This window comes from Rhamphochromis sp. 'chilingali' (genome assembly GCF_963969265.1).
Source record: "Rhamphochromis sp. 'chilingali' genome assembly, chromosome: 22".
NCBI classification, from domain to species: Eukaryota; Metazoa; Chordata; class Actinopteri; order Cichliformes; family Cichlidae; genus Rhamphochromis; species Rhamphochromis sp. 'chilingali'.
Genome location: NC_137950.1, coordinates 266,809 through 284,153, shown reverse-complemented (window position 1 = coordinate 284,153; position 17,345 = coordinate 266,809). Strand labels below are relative to the sequence as shown.

General features: G+C 46.8%; 2 protein-coding genes across 3 annotated transcripts; one reads left to right on the top strand and one right to left on the bottom strand.

Moving 5' to 3' along the window:
• Nucleotides 1-519: 519 nt before the first annotated feature.
• Nucleotides 520-9,809, top strand: LOC308390590 (DNA-directed RNA polymerase III subunit RPC4). 2 transcript variants are annotated; one of them, XM_080872769.1, is made up of 8 exons: nucleotides 520-1,272; nucleotides 2,314-2,360; nucleotides 2,432-2,559; nucleotides 2,681-2,799; nucleotides 3,488-3,584; nucleotides 4,100-4,371; nucleotides 5,285-5,434; nucleotides 8,617-9,809. In XM_080872769.1, the coding sequence occupies exons 1-8, from the start codon at nucleotides 1,093-1,095 to the stop codon at nucleotides 8,755-8,757; spliced, it is 1,134 nt and encodes a 377-aa protein (XP_080728895.1). In that variant the 5' UTR covers nucleotides 520-1,092; the 3' UTR covers nucleotides 8,758-9,809. The 2 variants fall into 2 exon arrangements, with proteins under 2 accessions (XP_080728895.1, XP_080728894.1); XM_080872768.1 differs by having other exon boundaries at nucleotides 2,432-2,586.
• A 935-nt stretch (nucleotides 9,810-10,744) lies between these two features.
• tfam (transcription factor A, mitochondrial) lies at nucleotides 10,745-17,307 on the bottom strand. Its single transcript, XM_080872770.1, has 7 exons — nucleotides 16,298-17,307; nucleotides 15,260-15,402; nucleotides 12,862-12,932; nucleotides 12,152-12,301; nucleotides 11,835-11,930; nucleotides 11,188-11,244; nucleotides 10,745-11,103 (listed from the first exon to the last, which is right to left on the bottom strand). Exons 1-7 carry the CDS (start codon nucleotides 16,378-16,380, stop codon nucleotides 10,825-10,827), a joined length of 879 nt encoding a protein of 292 aa, XP_080728896.1. The 5' UTR covers nucleotides 16,381-17,307; the 3' UTR covers nucleotides 10,745-10,824.
• Between the last annotated feature and the right edge of the window lie 38 nt (nucleotides 17,308-17,345).

The following is a 17,345-nucleotide window of genomic DNA, read 5'->3' as shown; positions in this document are numbered from 1 at the left end:
TAAATGTGGTTATCCCAGCTGGACTTTTGTCAAAGCTGGGAAGGCTCCTAAAGAAAGCTCCGATCCAGGAGAGAAGGACAACCGCTGCCTAAGAGAAAACCTGTAGTGATCCCGTACGTGTCAGGAGTATCGGATTCATAGATCAGGGAAACCAAACAACCTCTGACTAAGCGGATGGCACAACACAGCAGAGCCACCTCGTCAGGCCAGGACTCTGCAGCCTATTTACACCTACAGGCCAGTGGACACTCGTTCAGTGATGAGGATGTAACATCCTGGACCGGGAGGAACGCTGGTTTTAGGGCGGAGTCAAGGAGGGAAAGACCATCTCTGGTCATTTTTGTATAGCATATCATAAATATAAACATATTTATAAAAATAACTCGTGAAAAATATATTAACCACTTTCACTAAATGGCACCATGACCCACTGCTTCCGTAAAGAAACTGACATGCGTCACATTTCGTGGCTACGCAGACAGCGCCATCTTGTGGTGGCTCCGGTGTAGTGCTGCTTGAGAACAATAGCAGCGAACTGCGGAAGGAAATTAGAGCCGTTTAACCGGGACAAATACAGCAGGCGGCAAAAGCAAAGCGGTGTTGCAGCCGTTTCAGCGCCTTCGTGCAGTAAGTGCGTCGTGCTTTGTTGGCACCGTTGTTTGCAATTGATTTATTTTGCATCCACCGACAGGACACTCCGTCGGTTACGGCTGAGAGGACATCTGCACGCAGTACACTGTTTATCATCACCGCGACCCAGTAACCGCGGCAGACGGTGTTGCGTTTGCAACCAGATTGGATTAACTTCCTGCTGCGATATGGCGCGTGGAAACAACACGGAGGGGAACGAGCTGCTATTTAGCTTAGAGGAGCCCCGCTAAGGATCACTGTTACCTCAGTGAAACAAACTAGTTCTGAGGCACACCGAGGGACCAGTGGGGCATGAGCTGTGGGCGCTCGGCTAACAAATACCGGATTTTAACAGCCCTATTTTCAAAATAAAAGCCGTCGTTTATTAACAGACCTGCGTGAGAAACAGCTGAACGGACACGCATTAAAAATACTGAGAGGAAGCACAGCAGGTATCGCGACATGAGCGACTCCGGGGATGCAGCAAGTGTTCCCGGCTTCTCCTCCCCGAGCAGCGGGGCTGGGCTGGGGAGAGCACTCGCGGCCCGGGTCAGGACTCTGACCTCCCCACCTCCGCCTGGAAGACTGACGTCCCTCAGAACCCGGGACCTGACGCTGGGGGGAGGCTTCAAAAAGACTAAGGTAACCGAGCACAGCCCCGGTGTTAATAATGCCGCGTGCTTATTTTGCGTGAAGTGGAAATAATAAAGCACAGTCCCGTGAGTGTAATCCCGGGGTCATAAGTCTGCTGACACGTTCACGGGCGTTCTGATGGCGTTATCGTGTTACGATGGGGGGACTCGGTGGTCATGTGGCATGTTGTGTCTCTCCTACAGTCCACTCAGCCAAGCCCCGCCCCCTGATCACGTGTTACAGTAACACTAATACTCAGGCTATAACAACCCTGCACACATTTGTTCATTCTGATTTGTGTTTCTGTATCTGCACGCAGTTGCTGTATAAAATTCGTTTGTGTTTACTTACTCATATAGAGATGTTTGTGTTATATATACTGGAACAAATTGCTCGTTTGTGTACAAACATGATACTCGGAGAACACGTAGAAACCACACGCTCACAGTTCCAGATAAACCAACAAGTATACAACAGTGTAAATACAAAACATGTGAGTTAGGTTCGTCAGGGGCTCTGAATGGGCCATGGATGTGAAGCAGATGAAGGCAGAGAAGAAACAAGTTAGATTAAATTAGATTAGATGAAACTTTATTAATCCCTCGGGTGGCTTCCTCTGGGAAATTCTGTTTCCAGGAGCACAGCACCGACAGAAGTTACAAAAGGATGTAAGCAGAAATAGAAATATATCACATATATAAATACAGAGACATGTATGTTAAAGGTGTTATTTAAATGCTAACTTAGCACTGTGAACATTTGCAGACAGTAGCAGTCAGGACAGTGACTGCAGCTTGGTCAGTTTGGGAGTTAAAGGAAGTTTTTCTGTTTTTTTTAATGCAGGATTTGATAGAAACAGGGAAAGAGGTCAGGGTCAGCGCTACAGCTCACATTCTTGCTTTGATGCCTGTTAACTCCTGGTCAGGTTTTAAAAGTAAGGTTTATAATTCATAATAATATCCATGTAGTTGAGTAGAAAAGCATTCACACCTCGTTTGAATCCTAATGAGGACATACGTGTTTCTTTTCTCTCCTGGTTTGTACCAACAGAAAACCTTTGAGCCTAACGTCCACGCCGTGAGGAAGAGTAAAGACGAGTGAGTGACGACAGTATGAGAATTTCATCTGTGTATGCACTGTGTCATTTAATGATCCTGAACACCTGTAGGCTAAAGGAGGAGATCCACGTGGCTCCGAAAAAGGAGAGAAGAGATAGGAATGAGCGGAGGAGAGAGAGCAGAGGGAGGAGGAAGGAGCGGCCTCAGACCATCCAGTCCCACTCCATCTTTGAACAAGGTCCTGCTGACAGCGTGCGCAAAACAGGTGCACACCCACAGCCCTCTTCTCATTCTGTTGGATGTCTTTCTCCAGACTGCATTTCCTCTTCATCGCACTCAATCAGTGCTTCTGCCTACAGGCTGGCATGGTGCTACACACCTGCAGGAGTCTACCACCTCTCCTGTCTGCAAACTGCTCAAGAAAGAGACAAAGGAGGAAGAGGAAGATGAGATACTCAGTAAACTTCAGCGAGATGATGTGAGTGCTTCCTGTTTCGTTCCTGTGAAGCTTTAAAGATGAATTAAAACTGTAGTCAGGAGCCCATAAACGTTAGCTGTTCTCACTTCTCGTGTTTATTCTGGAACGTGTTCACATTGACTTGGAAATCATTGTTTTGACATATTACAACAAGTAAAAAGGTGTGAGGGTATGAACTCTCCCCCTCCTCCTCCTGTTCATGCATGTGCAGTGAAACCGCACCGATGCAGTCGTGTGCGTCACAGACACCAAAAGATTAAAAGAACCCAACAGATGCAAAGAGCTCCACTTTTCATCTTTATGGATCGACCCTCAGCTGCAGGTCAGCAGGACCTTTGCCTCAGTGCTTCACCTGATGTATTGGCAGGTCACATTTGCAGATGTGTTGGTAACGGCCGGTAAATGGAAACAAAAAACGTCACACAAGGAAGCACATTATGAGCGTTAAGGTTGCATCGTTTGTCCACCAGAGGGCACTCTCCAACCTCCCTGTTGGCAGCAGGTGTCTGTAACACCATCAGCTGATCCGCAGAGCAGGTTTATGTGTGTGAGCAGTGTTCAGACAGTTTAATGCTGTAAGAGTTTGCACCACTGACCGTCGGCCTGCGAGTGAGTGCAGTGTTTCATGACAGTCAGCTGATAATCAGCTGACCATTGGGAAACTAATGTTATGCATCTGTACCTACAGTTCATCGATGATCCGGGTCTGAGGAATGATGCAAAGCTGAAGCCCATCCAGCTGCCTCTGTGTCAGTCCAGCAGTCGCACTCTGACCTCCAGGACACGTGAGAAAACCTCCCACGCTGCACAGCGTCACAAGCAGTTCACTCAGTCACAGCACTGACGTCAGAGTTTAGGCTCTGCTGTTTCCACTTCAACAATAACGTGACTGTTAATGTGCCATGTTTGGTAAGACGTGCAGGAAATGTGTCAGTCAATGAATGATAAATGGAAAGTAATGATTCTTAATCAAAGATGGTGTGATCAGTCACGAGGAGATGTAGATGTATGAAGATCTATGATCTGTTATCACTAAATAGTCACGCTGACCTGATGAATGAGGGTAAAGCAAAGGGAAGTTAAAAAAGGAGGAGCTGAAGGGACCTGCGTGGGCAGCAGAGGGAAAGATGAGCTACCCTTTGCAGAGCTGCTGAAGGTGGAGGCCTTCATGAAGGCAGGCAGCAGAGTAGCAGAGCTCACTGACTTTGCACTGAGTGATGTGGTGGATGACAGACAGTGTCCTCACTGAGCTCCTGCATGTCTGTCTGTGAGTAGTGATCACTCTGTGTTGTGATGGCAGGTCCAGAGAGGCCCACTGTGTTCAGACCTCAGTCCTGTGCAGGGACCAGCAGGACCGAGCGGCCTAAATCAGAGCAGCCGTCGCTGGTAGAACTGCTGCAGGATCTCAGCCTGTCCGGCAGGGAGGAGCTCTTCTTCATGCAGCTGCCCGACTGCATGCCAGGCAGAGCGTCTGGAGCGAAGGTCGACCTGGCTCCTGGGCCTGCAGCAGAGATGCCTGCAACAAAGGAGGGCAAGCATGAAGTGAAGAGGACTCCACATCTTCAAGCAAAAGTGAGTAGACGGGATAAACACATGTTAAAGGACTGACCCATCCAGATGTTTGAGCGTGATTCCTAACATCAGCCCTGAAAGCTTTGTTTGCATCTATCCATAAGCTCCTCGGCCATTTTTGTTTGCATCTTCTGCTTCCAGCCTAATACAGTGGTACAGCATGCAGTCCTCTTCCTGCAGACGTCCTTAGTTAACGGTCGCTGACAGAAACAGCTAAGCTGTGCCAGTGAGGTCAAACCTAGAGCTCAGCAGTGTTTCTGCCTGACAGCTGTACAAGTGTTTCCTGCAGCACAGAGGCGGTGAACACCTCTCTCATCACAGATATTTATGTTATGCTATGTTAATTTAATTTTACAAAATTATGTAAAGCAGCTGCTGGCGAAATTCACTGATTTGTGGAACAGATTCCAGGACTAAAATCCTCCCTTTGGATTTTGTTGCACGTCCTCGTTCATTCTCAGGTGTTTTGGAAGCGGCTGAAACAACGCTTCATCCGTGCTACCCACATAAAGATTGTTGTGGACCCAGCGCTGCCCTCCAAGGCAGCAGCAGCTACCCCCAGCAGGACGCTGCCCTGCAGACCATAAAAACATAAACAAGCTGCAGCGTACTCCCTGCATAGGTCACCAACTCATAACAGTACTAACACAACAAGCTGTTACACGCACATCCACACCGATGTCTAATTCAGAATCCCCAAATCAGCCACAGTCAGGTTCAGACACCAGGGCTCCTAACATCTCACGCGTGGCTTTGACTTCGCATTTTACCCACTGCACAGGAAACACTCAGCCTGAAACACCATCACGTGATCTGTGGTCTGCATCGTCAAGCCTCACTGAAGCACAGTGGACTGTTGTAACTGCTTCTAAAGAGTGTGCGTGTGTGTGTGTGTGTGTGTGTGTGCACTCAGAGTGCAGTGAAAGAGGGCTGTCCTGTGCTCTCGCAGTTCCCAGAAGGATTTCTGGGTAAGCTGCAGATCAGGAAGTCAGGAAAGGTGGAGCTGAAGCTGGGTGACATCATCATGGACGTCTCAGAGGGAGCTGCATTCTCCTTCCTGCAGGTAACGCGTTTGTGTTCTAACATTATTTTTGCATTGCAATCATTAACTAGTGTAAGCAGATCTGTCAGACCTGTGTGGTCATGGATTACATATGATGCTCAAATTTCCCACCAAAAAAAGTTCAAATAAACAAAAGGATAATATGACACTACCTTTAGTTTTACATAGTATTACAGCAGGTTTAGACATTTTTATTATTGTTTCAGTCATGTGACCTTTGCAGTATAATTTGTGAGTTACAAACACCAAAAGCTGCAGACACCGGGGACCACGAGCTGGTGAGGCGTCCTCTGGATGAATGGGGAGGGTTGCTCATCCAGTTTGGCCAGTGTCTGGTTAATGAGAGATCTCGTGTGAATAAATCTAAATGCCTCCACTTCCTCCATGACCTCTACTTTCTGTTTGTAACAGAGACTTGGCTAAGTGTCGGGGAGCGTCTCCCACCTCGTCCACCTGGATGTACACGTCTAACTCTCCTATATGGTTATGGTTAATGTTAGCTGGAACAGGTGCACCACCTTCCTCACATTCACCAATATGAATGCTGGGGTGGGGGCGGACTAGGAGACTGTAACTACTCCTGCTTAATGGTTTACTGTCACATTAGCTAACAAAAGTGAAATGGTGACGTCACAGCTCCAGCCGTGCACGGCTGGCTCTGCTTTGCACAGTTTGCATTTAACTTTGCTTTCTGTGAAATGCTTTCACATTTTTTAAAATCTCAGTTTCCGTTTTCTTCCGTCCTCCTGCTTTGCCGGTCGCACTGTGTTCTTCTTCGTTGGTATTAAATGCAGTCTTGGCAGACAGTATAGGTGATACTGCCCCATAGCTGCCTGTAGTGTATTACAGTTATAAAAACACGTATGACACGTCGACAAGTTTTTATAGTCAGTATCATGGATGTTGATGAATTGTTGCAGCCCTGCCTCCAGCTTTGACAGATGTCCACGTTTACTCAGGGCCTTGTTGACCTGATGTTCCTCCCTGCTGCTGTCTCTGTGGGGATGGTGTTCAGATTCAGAAGACTTTATTTATCCCCCAGGGGCAATTAAGAGACTGACCGTGCCGACCGTACATGCAATACACAAACATCACATTGGGGAGACAGGTAGGTAGCTGGCCGGTCAGCAGCACGAGCAGCGACCCAGAACCGAACAATGGAAAAATGCACAACATGAGGAAGGACAAGGAGGAAAAAGAACCCCCCCCAGACTGAGCTCCAACAGGGAGGTCAGTTTGAGAACAGAAAAAAATCACCTCAGCGCATAGCACATGAAAAGCTCTTAATACACCATAGAAACACATGACAAGCAACAGGGATGAGTAAAAGGAGAGAGCCGTGTAGACAGCACATCCGGGCCTGCAGCATATGTGCTGCTCCCCTTTGAGCCACCGTAAGCATCGGAGGCGTTTGGAAGGGGAGGGGGGATGAGTGTATGTCTGCATGGCTCTGTGTTGACACCCAGGTTGTGCTCCATTCAGTGACGAGGGTCAGACCTTAAATACTGATCCGAATGCTTCCTGGGGCTCATAAGTAGATTTTCTCCTGTTAGTCTTTCTGGTCTAGCAGAACTGTGCACCTACCCTTGTCTACTGGAAGGATGTTGATGTTTGTGAAGTAGTCAGACTCGAACGTCAAGGAAGGTGGTAGGGAAGCAGACTATGCCGACAGTTCAGGTTTCCAAGGTGAGCAATTTATTTACAGTGAACTTAATTTAATGTAACTTAACAAAACTTCCTCCCCAAATAAACTCTATTAACATAACATGGCTCTGGTGACACAGCTCACCTCTGCTCTCTGCTGCATCTGGTAGAGACTGGCTTTAAATAGGGCCATCAATTTCCTTCCAATTGCCCAGCCAGTACCACTCACTCAACTGAGGGATCTAAAACTCTACCCAGATGATCGAAAAACACAAAACCTCTACACACTTCTAATATGCACATTTACACAACTAAATGGCAGTATTAACGAAAGGAAAAACATTCAACAAATCCCTTTAAACCTTAACACAAACAAAAGGAAGCATCTCTCTGGAAAAACAAACCCCTCCACTTGGTTTGATCTGCTGATGTCATGTGTGACATCATCAGGACTTTAAAATGAGGAAATGCCAGGTGGGCGTTTCCCCACGCCTGACCCTCATGAAGACTGAAAAGACAAACAGAGTAAGTATGAACAAATGACTTAATCTGTAACATAATAAAGTATAAAGAAACATGTAACTGAGTATTTGTCTTAATTTGCAGAATGTTTGATTTGCCGGCAACAAAACGCTTCCACAAACAAACCCGGGATAGTGAGTGAAGCAATGTTACTTGACAAATAGCAAATACATAGAAACAGAATAATGTGTACAATGTGCAAAAAAAGGTAAACACATATGGGGCAAATGGAGAGCATTGCAACTGCTCCTCTGCTTTGTCACAATGTTGTTGTCATTACTAAGTGATGTGAGTGCCTCCCTCTCGTCCATGCTGATGTTGGATGCTGGCTTTGCATTGCTGCTCTGCTTCTACAGCTGTAGCGTTGTTGTTTCTGTGGCTGGGATCAAAGTTCAACCCTTTTGAAAGGATGTGATCAGTCTGTGTCATCCTCGGTGGGGCGTCCTTCTCTACACGTTAGACCAAACCCCGAGCCTTGGCTGAATGATATCAGTCGAGCTGCCACACGAGGAAGGATCAGCTTCAGGCGTCTCACGGTGTTCTTAGTGAACGTTGGCCCTACTGTCAAAGCTGAAGACAGGAAACATTTCACTGATATTTAAAATACTTCTCACAAACCTCATGTCCTTCAGTACAGTTGATTATTATCTGAAACCTTCCAGTACACACCCTTTGATGCTTCTTCTGAAGAAGGTTGCCACATTCAGAGAACATACAGTGGCTTGCAAAAGTGTTCGGCTCTCTTGAACTTTCCCACATTTTATTGGAATTCCAGGTGAAAGGCCAACACAAAGTGGTGCACACGTGAGAAGTGGAACGAAAATCATACGTGATTCCAAACATGTGTTACAAATAAATAACTGCAAAGTGGCGTGTGCGTAATACAGCAAGCCACTGTATCTGCTCAGAGGCTGAGGAGCAGCACTGACAGCAACACACGGGCGTCCACGGTGAAGGAAAACAACCATTCATTACGTCACTGCCTATTCACACGCCATCTCTCCCTCTTTCTGCAGCAACTGGTGTCTGTGCGTCTGTGTGATGGGCGGACTGGAGATATGATGGTGCTGGGAAACGTCCATCACAAACTGGTTTTATCTCCGGACTTCCAGGCTTTACTGGGCCAAGCTGCATCACAGCAGCCTCCAGGCCCCTGAGGGTCTCCCTGCAGGTGACCCGTAGACACTGTAGGAGGAGAAACTGCAGTAAATGTGTTGGGAAGAACAGTCTGAGGGTACACTGCTGAGAGTCACCATCAAGGTAACATGCATCTGTGTTTAAATCATGTGAAGTCTTTGAAATGAATCTTTTTAAAACACAGACGTTTCCCTCTCTGGGATGAAGATATCAGCGCAGTAAAATGGGCCATGAACCATCAGCCTGCTGACCACAAGGACCGTCATAGTGTGTCACTCACACGGGCTGACACAAGGCCTGATGCAGCAGTACAGTATCTGGATGCTGAGCTGTAGTAAAAATGTCACCACAGGGTTTTTCCCATTTAAAGAGCAGCTTCTGCAATGACCCAGGATGTGTGACAGACTCCTCCCACCAGAGGATGGCTGTGGGTCTCAGACACATGGGTGTGTCTTAATGGGGACCAGTGCCTGCTGAGTGGTTGGATTCAACAACAAGTACTTAACCACCAGATGACACCACCTGGCCCTCTCTCCTCCACCCAACAGCCTGTTACTGAGTGTTGCTTTGAGTGTCTGACTGAACACGTGGCCAGCTGGTATATTAGTATCAGCTGATTTGTGTCTGGTGCTAGGACATTGACCTTCGTAAATGAGGTCATTTGTAACCCGTCCACTGTACATGTGTGTATGTAGTCCAGTGCAGCAGCCTGGTCGGAGCGAGAAGCCTTTCTGTTGAACCCAGGTCTGTTTGTCAAAGTAAAACTTTATATAAACTGTTTTTGGTTGACTTTTATTTGACAGGGAAGCTTGGGGACCGTTAGAGCTTTGTTTGTTATTTTGGCATTGCTCACTGCTGACGTCAATAAATGGCTGCATAGCATTTTGAAAAGCGCTGTTTTGGCTCTTACTTTCGATTTACCCCTCGGCCACGAACGTAACAGCGTTTCAGGAAACGAGCTGAAGAACAAGCAGCCTGTCAGGACAGCAGGTCATCGTCAGTCACAGCGTTCCTCATTTGTTCGACGCATGTCTTGAGCCAGAAACTTCAAATGTTGCATGAATGTGTCACACAAAGAACCACAAAGCCCTGAAAGGTGAAGTCAGTAACACAGATCACTGAAACACCTCGTCGTCATACGGCTGACATGTTGTATCCTGCCTGACACTGGGGGCTTCATGCACACATGCAGAATCATTTCAGGCCATGTAGAAGAAAACTGTATATGAAGGTTTACTGAGGAAAAAAAACACCATACAAGGAAAGACATAATAAAGCAGGATGAACATGGCAGCACAGAGACCTGTGCACTCTACAACACAAAGCAGCTATCAGTACTACACTATGCTCTTCATAATAACAGAACAGACCAAATGTTACCGGACGTTAGCCGAGTACAGAGTGTAAAGCAGCTGGTTTCATTCAGGGTCACGGACACACGTTAAAGTTGCTACTGAAGCAACAGGCGTGACAGTAATGACACTAAAATGCAGTCAGGTTTCTTGCATGTGAACAGCGGTGCTCTGATCTCAAGAGGAAATGTGGGACCGCCCGGAGCGCTGCGTTTAAAGCTGCACACTCACCAGCACCAAGTATGGATTTATGTCAGGTTCAGGTAGAATCAGTGGACCTTACAGGACACATTCAGACTCATTCATTGTTGCAGGATTTTGTGTGGATGTGTTGAAGTAAAAAATGCAGCCCACATTAATCCTGCAGGTGTTCTAGGACGGCAACAGGAACCCGTTTGTTCCTGTCAACAACACAGCGGTACACGTCAGCGCTCCGACGCCAACAGGCTTGCTTCATTTGGCTCTCACACTTTTAAAGTCAAACTTGGTATTTTACTACTCCATCTAAGCCTGGAGGAGTGAGTCTGCATCACAGGGAAGGACTCAAACTCACAGGTACCTTTTTTACAAATGCTGCCATCGCGGTTTATCTGGAGACATCAATGATGCGGATCTGTCTGAAGGTTATCAAAGTTCTGTCCTGTCAGCTGAGACAGCTGACTTTCAAGTCAGAGAAAAGCGAGGCCGAGCTCCGCCCGAGCCATCACAGCTCCTGTCACCTCCTCTGGACGCGTCTTATGTCTTCTTGGTGGACGGCAGGCTGACAGTTTTCGCCGATCTGCTTTTTGTGGTCTTCTTGGAGGGTTTTGACGTTCCCGTGGCTTTCTTCACAGTTTTAGCCTTCTTTGTTATCTTCTTTGTTGCCTTCTTGGCTCTTGCAGCAGGTTTCTTCTTGGTAGACAGGGTCCGCTCTCGGATCAGGTCTTCTCTTCCGATCTCCACCATGTGGTCCTCCCACGACTTCATCTCATTCTTGTAGCGAATCTTGTCATCCTCAGCGAGCTGCGTGTAGACCTGTGGCACAAATACAAATGTCAGAAGACCCGACAGCACTCATTAGCATTCCAGCTACAAGGATGAAAGGTGCGTGTTGCCGACCTGTTTCTGATGGCTGAAGAGATTCCTCCAGTCCTCCAACAGCGACTTCATCTTAGCCTGAAACAACGACAGGAGCAACTATTGGCCAAAACAACCCTGCAGTGTCTGCTTAGCTGCTGACCAACACAGAACAAGAGAAATGACTGGAGCAGCTGTCAGGGTGCTGCATCAGCACCCTGACAGCTGCTCCAGTTTCACCTGAATCTGTATTCCATCTCAAACTGGCATTTCCATTTAGTCCAGTTTCTGCAGGTGCACTTCATGTCAGAAACTCTGGCTCTGTGTGTTTGCTGATATGGAAAACGCATCCATACCATCGTCATATAAAATGACCTCATTTGTACTGGTGCTAATCTTTTTTCCGCTCACACTAGCGCCTCCTGCTCCTCACACCATCTTACAGGAGCTGATGTTACGTGGTGTTACTGTAAAGTGCAAGAGAAGCTTCCCAGCAAACATCAAACGTGACAGACGGAGAGAAGCTGCCGGGGTAACGTCCCACCGGCTGACTTCACTACACGTCATTAGTCATCTGTGCCGCGCCAGCGTGCCGGCATAAACACCAAACACTGAAACTCTGATACCTGTTGCAGGTTTTTAAATCAGGGTCACACTGACCCTGGATCAGTGCACGTGTACTTCCTGACCTGAGACGTAATTCCTTTAGCCTCCTCAAAGTGCTCCGACATGAAGATGTTGAAAGGAGAGCGAGGACGTTTGGGCTTCCCCAGGTTTGTCAACTCCTGGAAAACACGTGCACGCGCGCGCACACACACACACACACACACACACACACACACACACACACACACACACACACAGTAAAACTCTGCACAGTTCACATTCAGTGCCTTAGAGAGTTTGAACAGGAGAAGCTAAGGATTGAACTACCAACCCAGCAAACCCACGATGAGTGCACAGGAGATAAAAACCAGCCTGCTCTGGTCCTTTCTGTCTTTCTTACCCTCTTCTTGCGGATGGCCTTCCTCTTGGCCCTCCTCTGCCTTTTCTCCTGGGCTTGTTGCTGCAGCTGTGCAGGAGTCAGCTGGGCTTGATAGCGCTCTAGATCCACCTTGAACTGTTCCCGGGCCCGGAGAGAAGCTTCCTGAAACGGCTACCAAACAAAAGACTCGGGTCACAACAGAGAGGACTTTTCCACTTTCACCGCTGGTAACGCCGTGCTATTGTTACCTGTGTGCGACAAACACAACCTGACAGAAGCATATTTTCATTTATCACAGTTGCACGTGCCCGCCTCGAGCTACCGAAGCAGTTTATTAGGGATGCAACGGCTCGTGAGAAAAGCCCGACCCGCTCAGGTCACTCGAGTCTACTTTTCACTTTATGCCTTTGATGTTCTTCACATCTTCCTGTTTTATTTAATGAGAAAATGTTTGGAAGAATCACAGTAAATGTATAAATACAGTATAAACTTCAGGCTTTATATTCTAAACAGGCCCAAAAGTTCTGGATGACGATCAAGAAAATGTATTCTTTTAGTTAAGATGTAGAGAATGACTATCAATGTACTTCAGAGGAATTTAAGGAAACGACTTTAAACATTGTCGTGTGTGACGTGTAGTCCACGACCACAACCCGTGATGCCACGGCCCAACCATAGATCTGGTGAACTGTTGCACCCCTACAGTTTATACACACACAGAAATGAGATACCTGTTTCTGTTCTGGGCTCAGTGATCTCCACTGCTGGGCAATCGTCTTAATCAGATCCACTGCTTTGATTTCTGAAGAAAATAATGAGGAAATGTTTAATGACAACAAAAATGCATCACTAGAGGAAGGACAGAGAAACTGTGACTGATCTAGAGTGTCTCACAGAGCTGCTGCAGCCACACAGGCTCATTCACAAACTGTTCATACAGATCTGGGAGAGAGGGCCGAGCCGGGCAGCTGACAGACACCCGTGTTACATCTACAGCTCTGCACTGAAAGGGACTTTGGCCTTTAAAGGCAACAAAGTGCAGCACAACAATCTTCATAATCTCGTTTTCATGGTTGTTAGAAAAAGTCACTGAAAGTAACATCTGCCAGTGTGGGCCCGGTCTACTCTACACACCCAGACTCTGACAATTAGCCACAATTCACAGTTTAGTTTTCCATTGTTGTCCAAGACAACACTAGGGCTGCTCAATTAATCGAATTTTAATCTCGATTACGATCTGGGCTTTCAACGATCATTAAAAATGACTGAGCCGATTATCAGCCCCTCCCTCGTGCTTTACTCTCGCGCTGCTCCGTGTGGCAAATCGAGCGCACCTCTCTGCATTTCGAACACGTGTCACAACAATTAAGAGGACCCGAGGGAAGCTCGGAAAGCTCAGCAGAAGTTATTTGGAGAGGAGAGTGACTGCTGTTGGCTGAAAAGAGGTAAAAAGCTTCAGTGGTGTGGAAACATTATGGGTTCAGTCAGACGTGGATCAAGTAGACACAGTGTGTAAACTTTGCTACGGTGTCGTAGCTGCACCACAGAGCAACACTGCAAAGTTCACTAAACACAGATGTTTACATTTTTCATTTATTTCTTATATTGCAAACATTTGCACATTATTTTATAGTATTTTTTTAAAGTCATTATTCAATACATTGTTATTATTAACCCTTTAAAGCCGGTCAGAGCAGCACGCTCCGTGTTGTGTAACTATTTTTAAATCCCTGTAGAACCTGAACCGTGTAAGCTAGCGCAATAATTTGTTTTGCATATGAAACCGGAGGAGTTGTACTTACATCTGATGCCATCAGCTTGTCCTCGGTCACAGTTTCCTTCCACACATAGCTTTGCAAAAATTGCATAAAAAGGGATTTAAAAATAGTTACACAACACGGAGCGTGCTGCTCTGACCGGCTTTAAAGGGTTAACAATGACTTTAAAAAATAATATAACATAGTGTGCAACACCACTGAAGTTTTTTTACCTCTCTTTTCAACCAGCGGCAGTCACTCTCCTCTCCAAATAACTTCTGCTTAGCTTTCCGAGCTTCCCTCGGGTCCTCTTAATCAGCGGTCTCCAACCTTTTTTGCGCCCGACAATATTTTCACGGACCGGCCTTTAAGGTGTCGCGGATAAATGAGGGAGGGGCTAATAATCGGCTCAGTCATTTTTAATGATCGTTGAAAGCCCAGATCGTAATCGTGATTAAAATTCGATTAATCGAGCAGCCCTAGACAACATGGTCTGTGTGTTACTGGACAATCCTCGTGCTCTTCTTTGGACTGATCAGGTCAGTGCTGTGGTGCTCCTCACTGCCAAACACCCTGCGGCAACAAATCACAACCAGCTGCTGGAGCCGAGCCGCTGATTCTTCTCACTGATATTTTAGGAAGCATGGATGCACTTCCATGCGCCCACAGAAGTGTGCACAGGCTCTCCTCTCCCCCCTCTGCTTCACCACCGTCATACCTACAACACGACTGTGGGAGAAATTCTGGACGCCATCATGGCTGCTGTTTCCATCCCATCCAGCCGCCAACCTGGCCCCATGTGTTATCTTTATCCACGCTGTGCTGCATGCCGGTGCTTGATTCATTTCTGTATGTATATGTATGTATGTGTTGTCGGAAGGACTGTGCAAACGCCTGAAGCCATCCCTCGTTTCTTTCTGTTTCTGGATTTCTTATTCATTTTCACTGCCTTTGCTGTAGCATTTTCAACTTTTAACTCTGACCTGTGAAGTATTCAGGCACAGAGAGGCCTCGCTCAGGGGATTAACCAGCATTGCATCTACATACACCAGGCATGAAACATTACTTCCAAACTAACAGGGTGATTGCCAAGGAGCCATTAACCATAGCAATGGCATATATGCACATGGTGTGCAGTGTGTCCGTAAAAGCAGCCATATATACTTTATGTCCATGTAGACTGCACGTTTTAATAAATCGCCACATCTATATTCATTTTCTGTAGCAAAATACAAAGAGTAGTGTCTTAAAGCCTCAGCCCATCACTGCCATTTAACTGCTTTCATATACACGAGGTTCAAACCTTTTCCTGTCTGAATGTTTACACGTCTGCTCATTCAGGCTGACCAGCCTGCAGTGTGACAGTGCATACCTGGGTTCTGTCTGGCCATGAGCGGCTTCTGTTGCTGAACATATCTCATGTATCCGTTCAGAGGTCTCTTTGGAGGGGAGCGGGCCTCGGAGGTCAGAAACTTCACTGGGCTGAAGAATGCAGAGGGCAGCACGCTGGTACACCTGCAGGGAGGCAACATACATGAGAACAGCCATCTCTCTCCTCTCCATCACGCTTTATTCCACATGGAGTATTTCAGGGTTCAGAGCTGGACTCTAACTCATGCCTGAGATCTGTGAGGAACATTTGGTAAATGGCCTGTATTTATATAGCGCTTTACTAGTCCCTAAGGACCCCAAAGCACTTTACATATTCTGTCATCCACCCATTCACACACACATTCACACACTGGTGATGGCAGCTACATTGTAGCCACAGCCACCCTGGGGCGCACTGACAGAGGCGAGGCTGCCGGACACTGGCGCCACCGGGCCCTCTGACCACCACCAGTAGGCAACGGGTGAAGTGTCTTGCCCAAGGACACAACAACCGAGACTGTCAGAGCCGGGGCTCGAACCGGCAACCTTCCGATTACAAGGCGAACTCCCAACTCTTAAGCCACGATCGCCCCGCCCCATTTCTACTCATCATGACTGTCAGTGCATGTCTGACCGCACAGTGTGCTTGTTCACACAGCACACTGCTAACTGGGTGACACTTTACTGTCCGCGTTGAAAGAAGACAGTCAGCATTAGCCTGCAAACACTGCAGCGCTGCTATGTGTGAGCTGCAGCTACACTGCGTTTCCTGTCGGATATGAAGAGCACAGAGCAGCTAACGAAGCTTCAAAGCACTGACAGCAAACGGGAACTCTTACAAGATGTCTGCTTTTCTGTTTACCAACAGTACCAAGAACCGAAGGCCATGTTTATATTTACGGCTGCTTCATGCTACGCTTACGTATGCTACCATCACCAACACTCACTGTTCTAAAACACGATGTTCAGGGAGTTTCACACAGCAGACTGCAGTGTCTCTGCAGCTAGCTAATGCAACACATACGCCTGGGTTAGCTACCTTGCCAGAGAGCCAGTGCAGGAGAGCACACTGAAGGACTTAGCCAGCAGGCTAACACCTGCTGTCAGCAAGTACGGAGCCATGTCGGCGGGAATCAGCGCGAAAGTCCGCAAACAGGGGAGCGAAGCGCAGACGCGTTGTCTCTGTGCTCAGGCGACGCTGTGATAGCGCTGGAACCCAGGGAGCCCACGGACACGCACCACCAACTGTCTACCAACAAAACGCGCCTTCACTCTCTCCCGGTGGATTGTGGGAAAAGGTCAACTGTTTTTTTTAACTTCCTGTGTTGAAGCTTTACTTCCAACAAAGCAGCAAATCAGCTTTAAAGCACAAACAGACTCAAAGACAACGTGGTCAAAACAACTTTAAGACATCTGAAGTCATCTGATGTTCATTTTGAATTTAGACGAAACGGCGGTGTGCTTGTACGTCACTTCCGTTTCCGCCTAGTGTTCAGAGGGCTCGATGGTTGTTTATGACGAGTGTGGTTTCAAAAGGAGATTTGGTTTAAGCTGCTGTTGATTTAACCCTGTTAAAATATAAGAGCGATATAGAAACATTTACTGAGGTTTTACATGTCGTTTGATCTCTAACAGCATCTGATCTGAATGAGTCCCGGAACGTGTTTGGTGACTCTGACTTTAGTGAGACTGTCGTGCTTTTCACCTCATTAATCAAACACCACATAAATGTAACTTCTCCACTTTCAGGAGAGAAACACAACTCTGTGTTCCTCTCACAATAAGAAAGCTTTAAAAACCATTAATATTTGTAACATTTTAATTTATTGAATTATTCAGTCCCGTTTTTCCTCTTTGCATCTGTATTTCTATCCTTTTTGTTTAATTAGACATACTCTTCCTCTGTGTTATAATTTTGCAGTACAATTGTAAAACCCATTGTGTTGTGTTATGCTCGTTAAAAGTTTCTGTTGAAATAAAGTTGGAGGGGAAAAAGTGCAGTTTCTCCCGTTTCCCAGCAAAATATAAAGAGACGGATGTTGGCTTAAGACTTTTGCACAGTATGTTTGACTGTGCTTCTATATTCT

Excerpts from the sequence above, each read along its gene's own strand:
- LOC308390590 (XM_080872768.1), top strand. The coding sequence starts at position 1,093 with ATGAGCGACTCCGGGGATGCAGCAAGTGTTCCCGGCTTCTCCTCCCCG. Across the intron at positions 2,361-2,431 it reads GTGAGGAAGAGTAAAGACGA|GCTAAAGGAGGAGATCCACG; the intron begins GTGAGTGACGAC and ends GAACACCTGTAG. Across the intron at positions 4,372-5,284 it reads CTCCACATCTTCAAGCAAAA|AGTGCAGTGAAAGAGGGCTG; the intron begins GTGAGTAGACGG and ends GTGTGCACTCAG.
- tfam (XM_080872770.1), bottom strand. The coding sequence starts at position 16,380 with ATGGCTCCGTACTTGCTGACAGCAGGTGTTAGCCTGCTGGCTAAGTCC. Across the intron at positions 12,933-15,259 it reads CATGGCCAGACAGAACCCAG|AAATCAAAGCAGTGGATCTG; the intron begins GTATGCACTGTC and ends TATTTTCTTCAG. Across the intron at positions 12,302-12,861 it reads TGAGCCCAGAACAGAAACAG|CCGTTTCAGGAAGCTTCTCT; the intron begins GTATCTCATTTC and ends TTTGTTTGGTAG.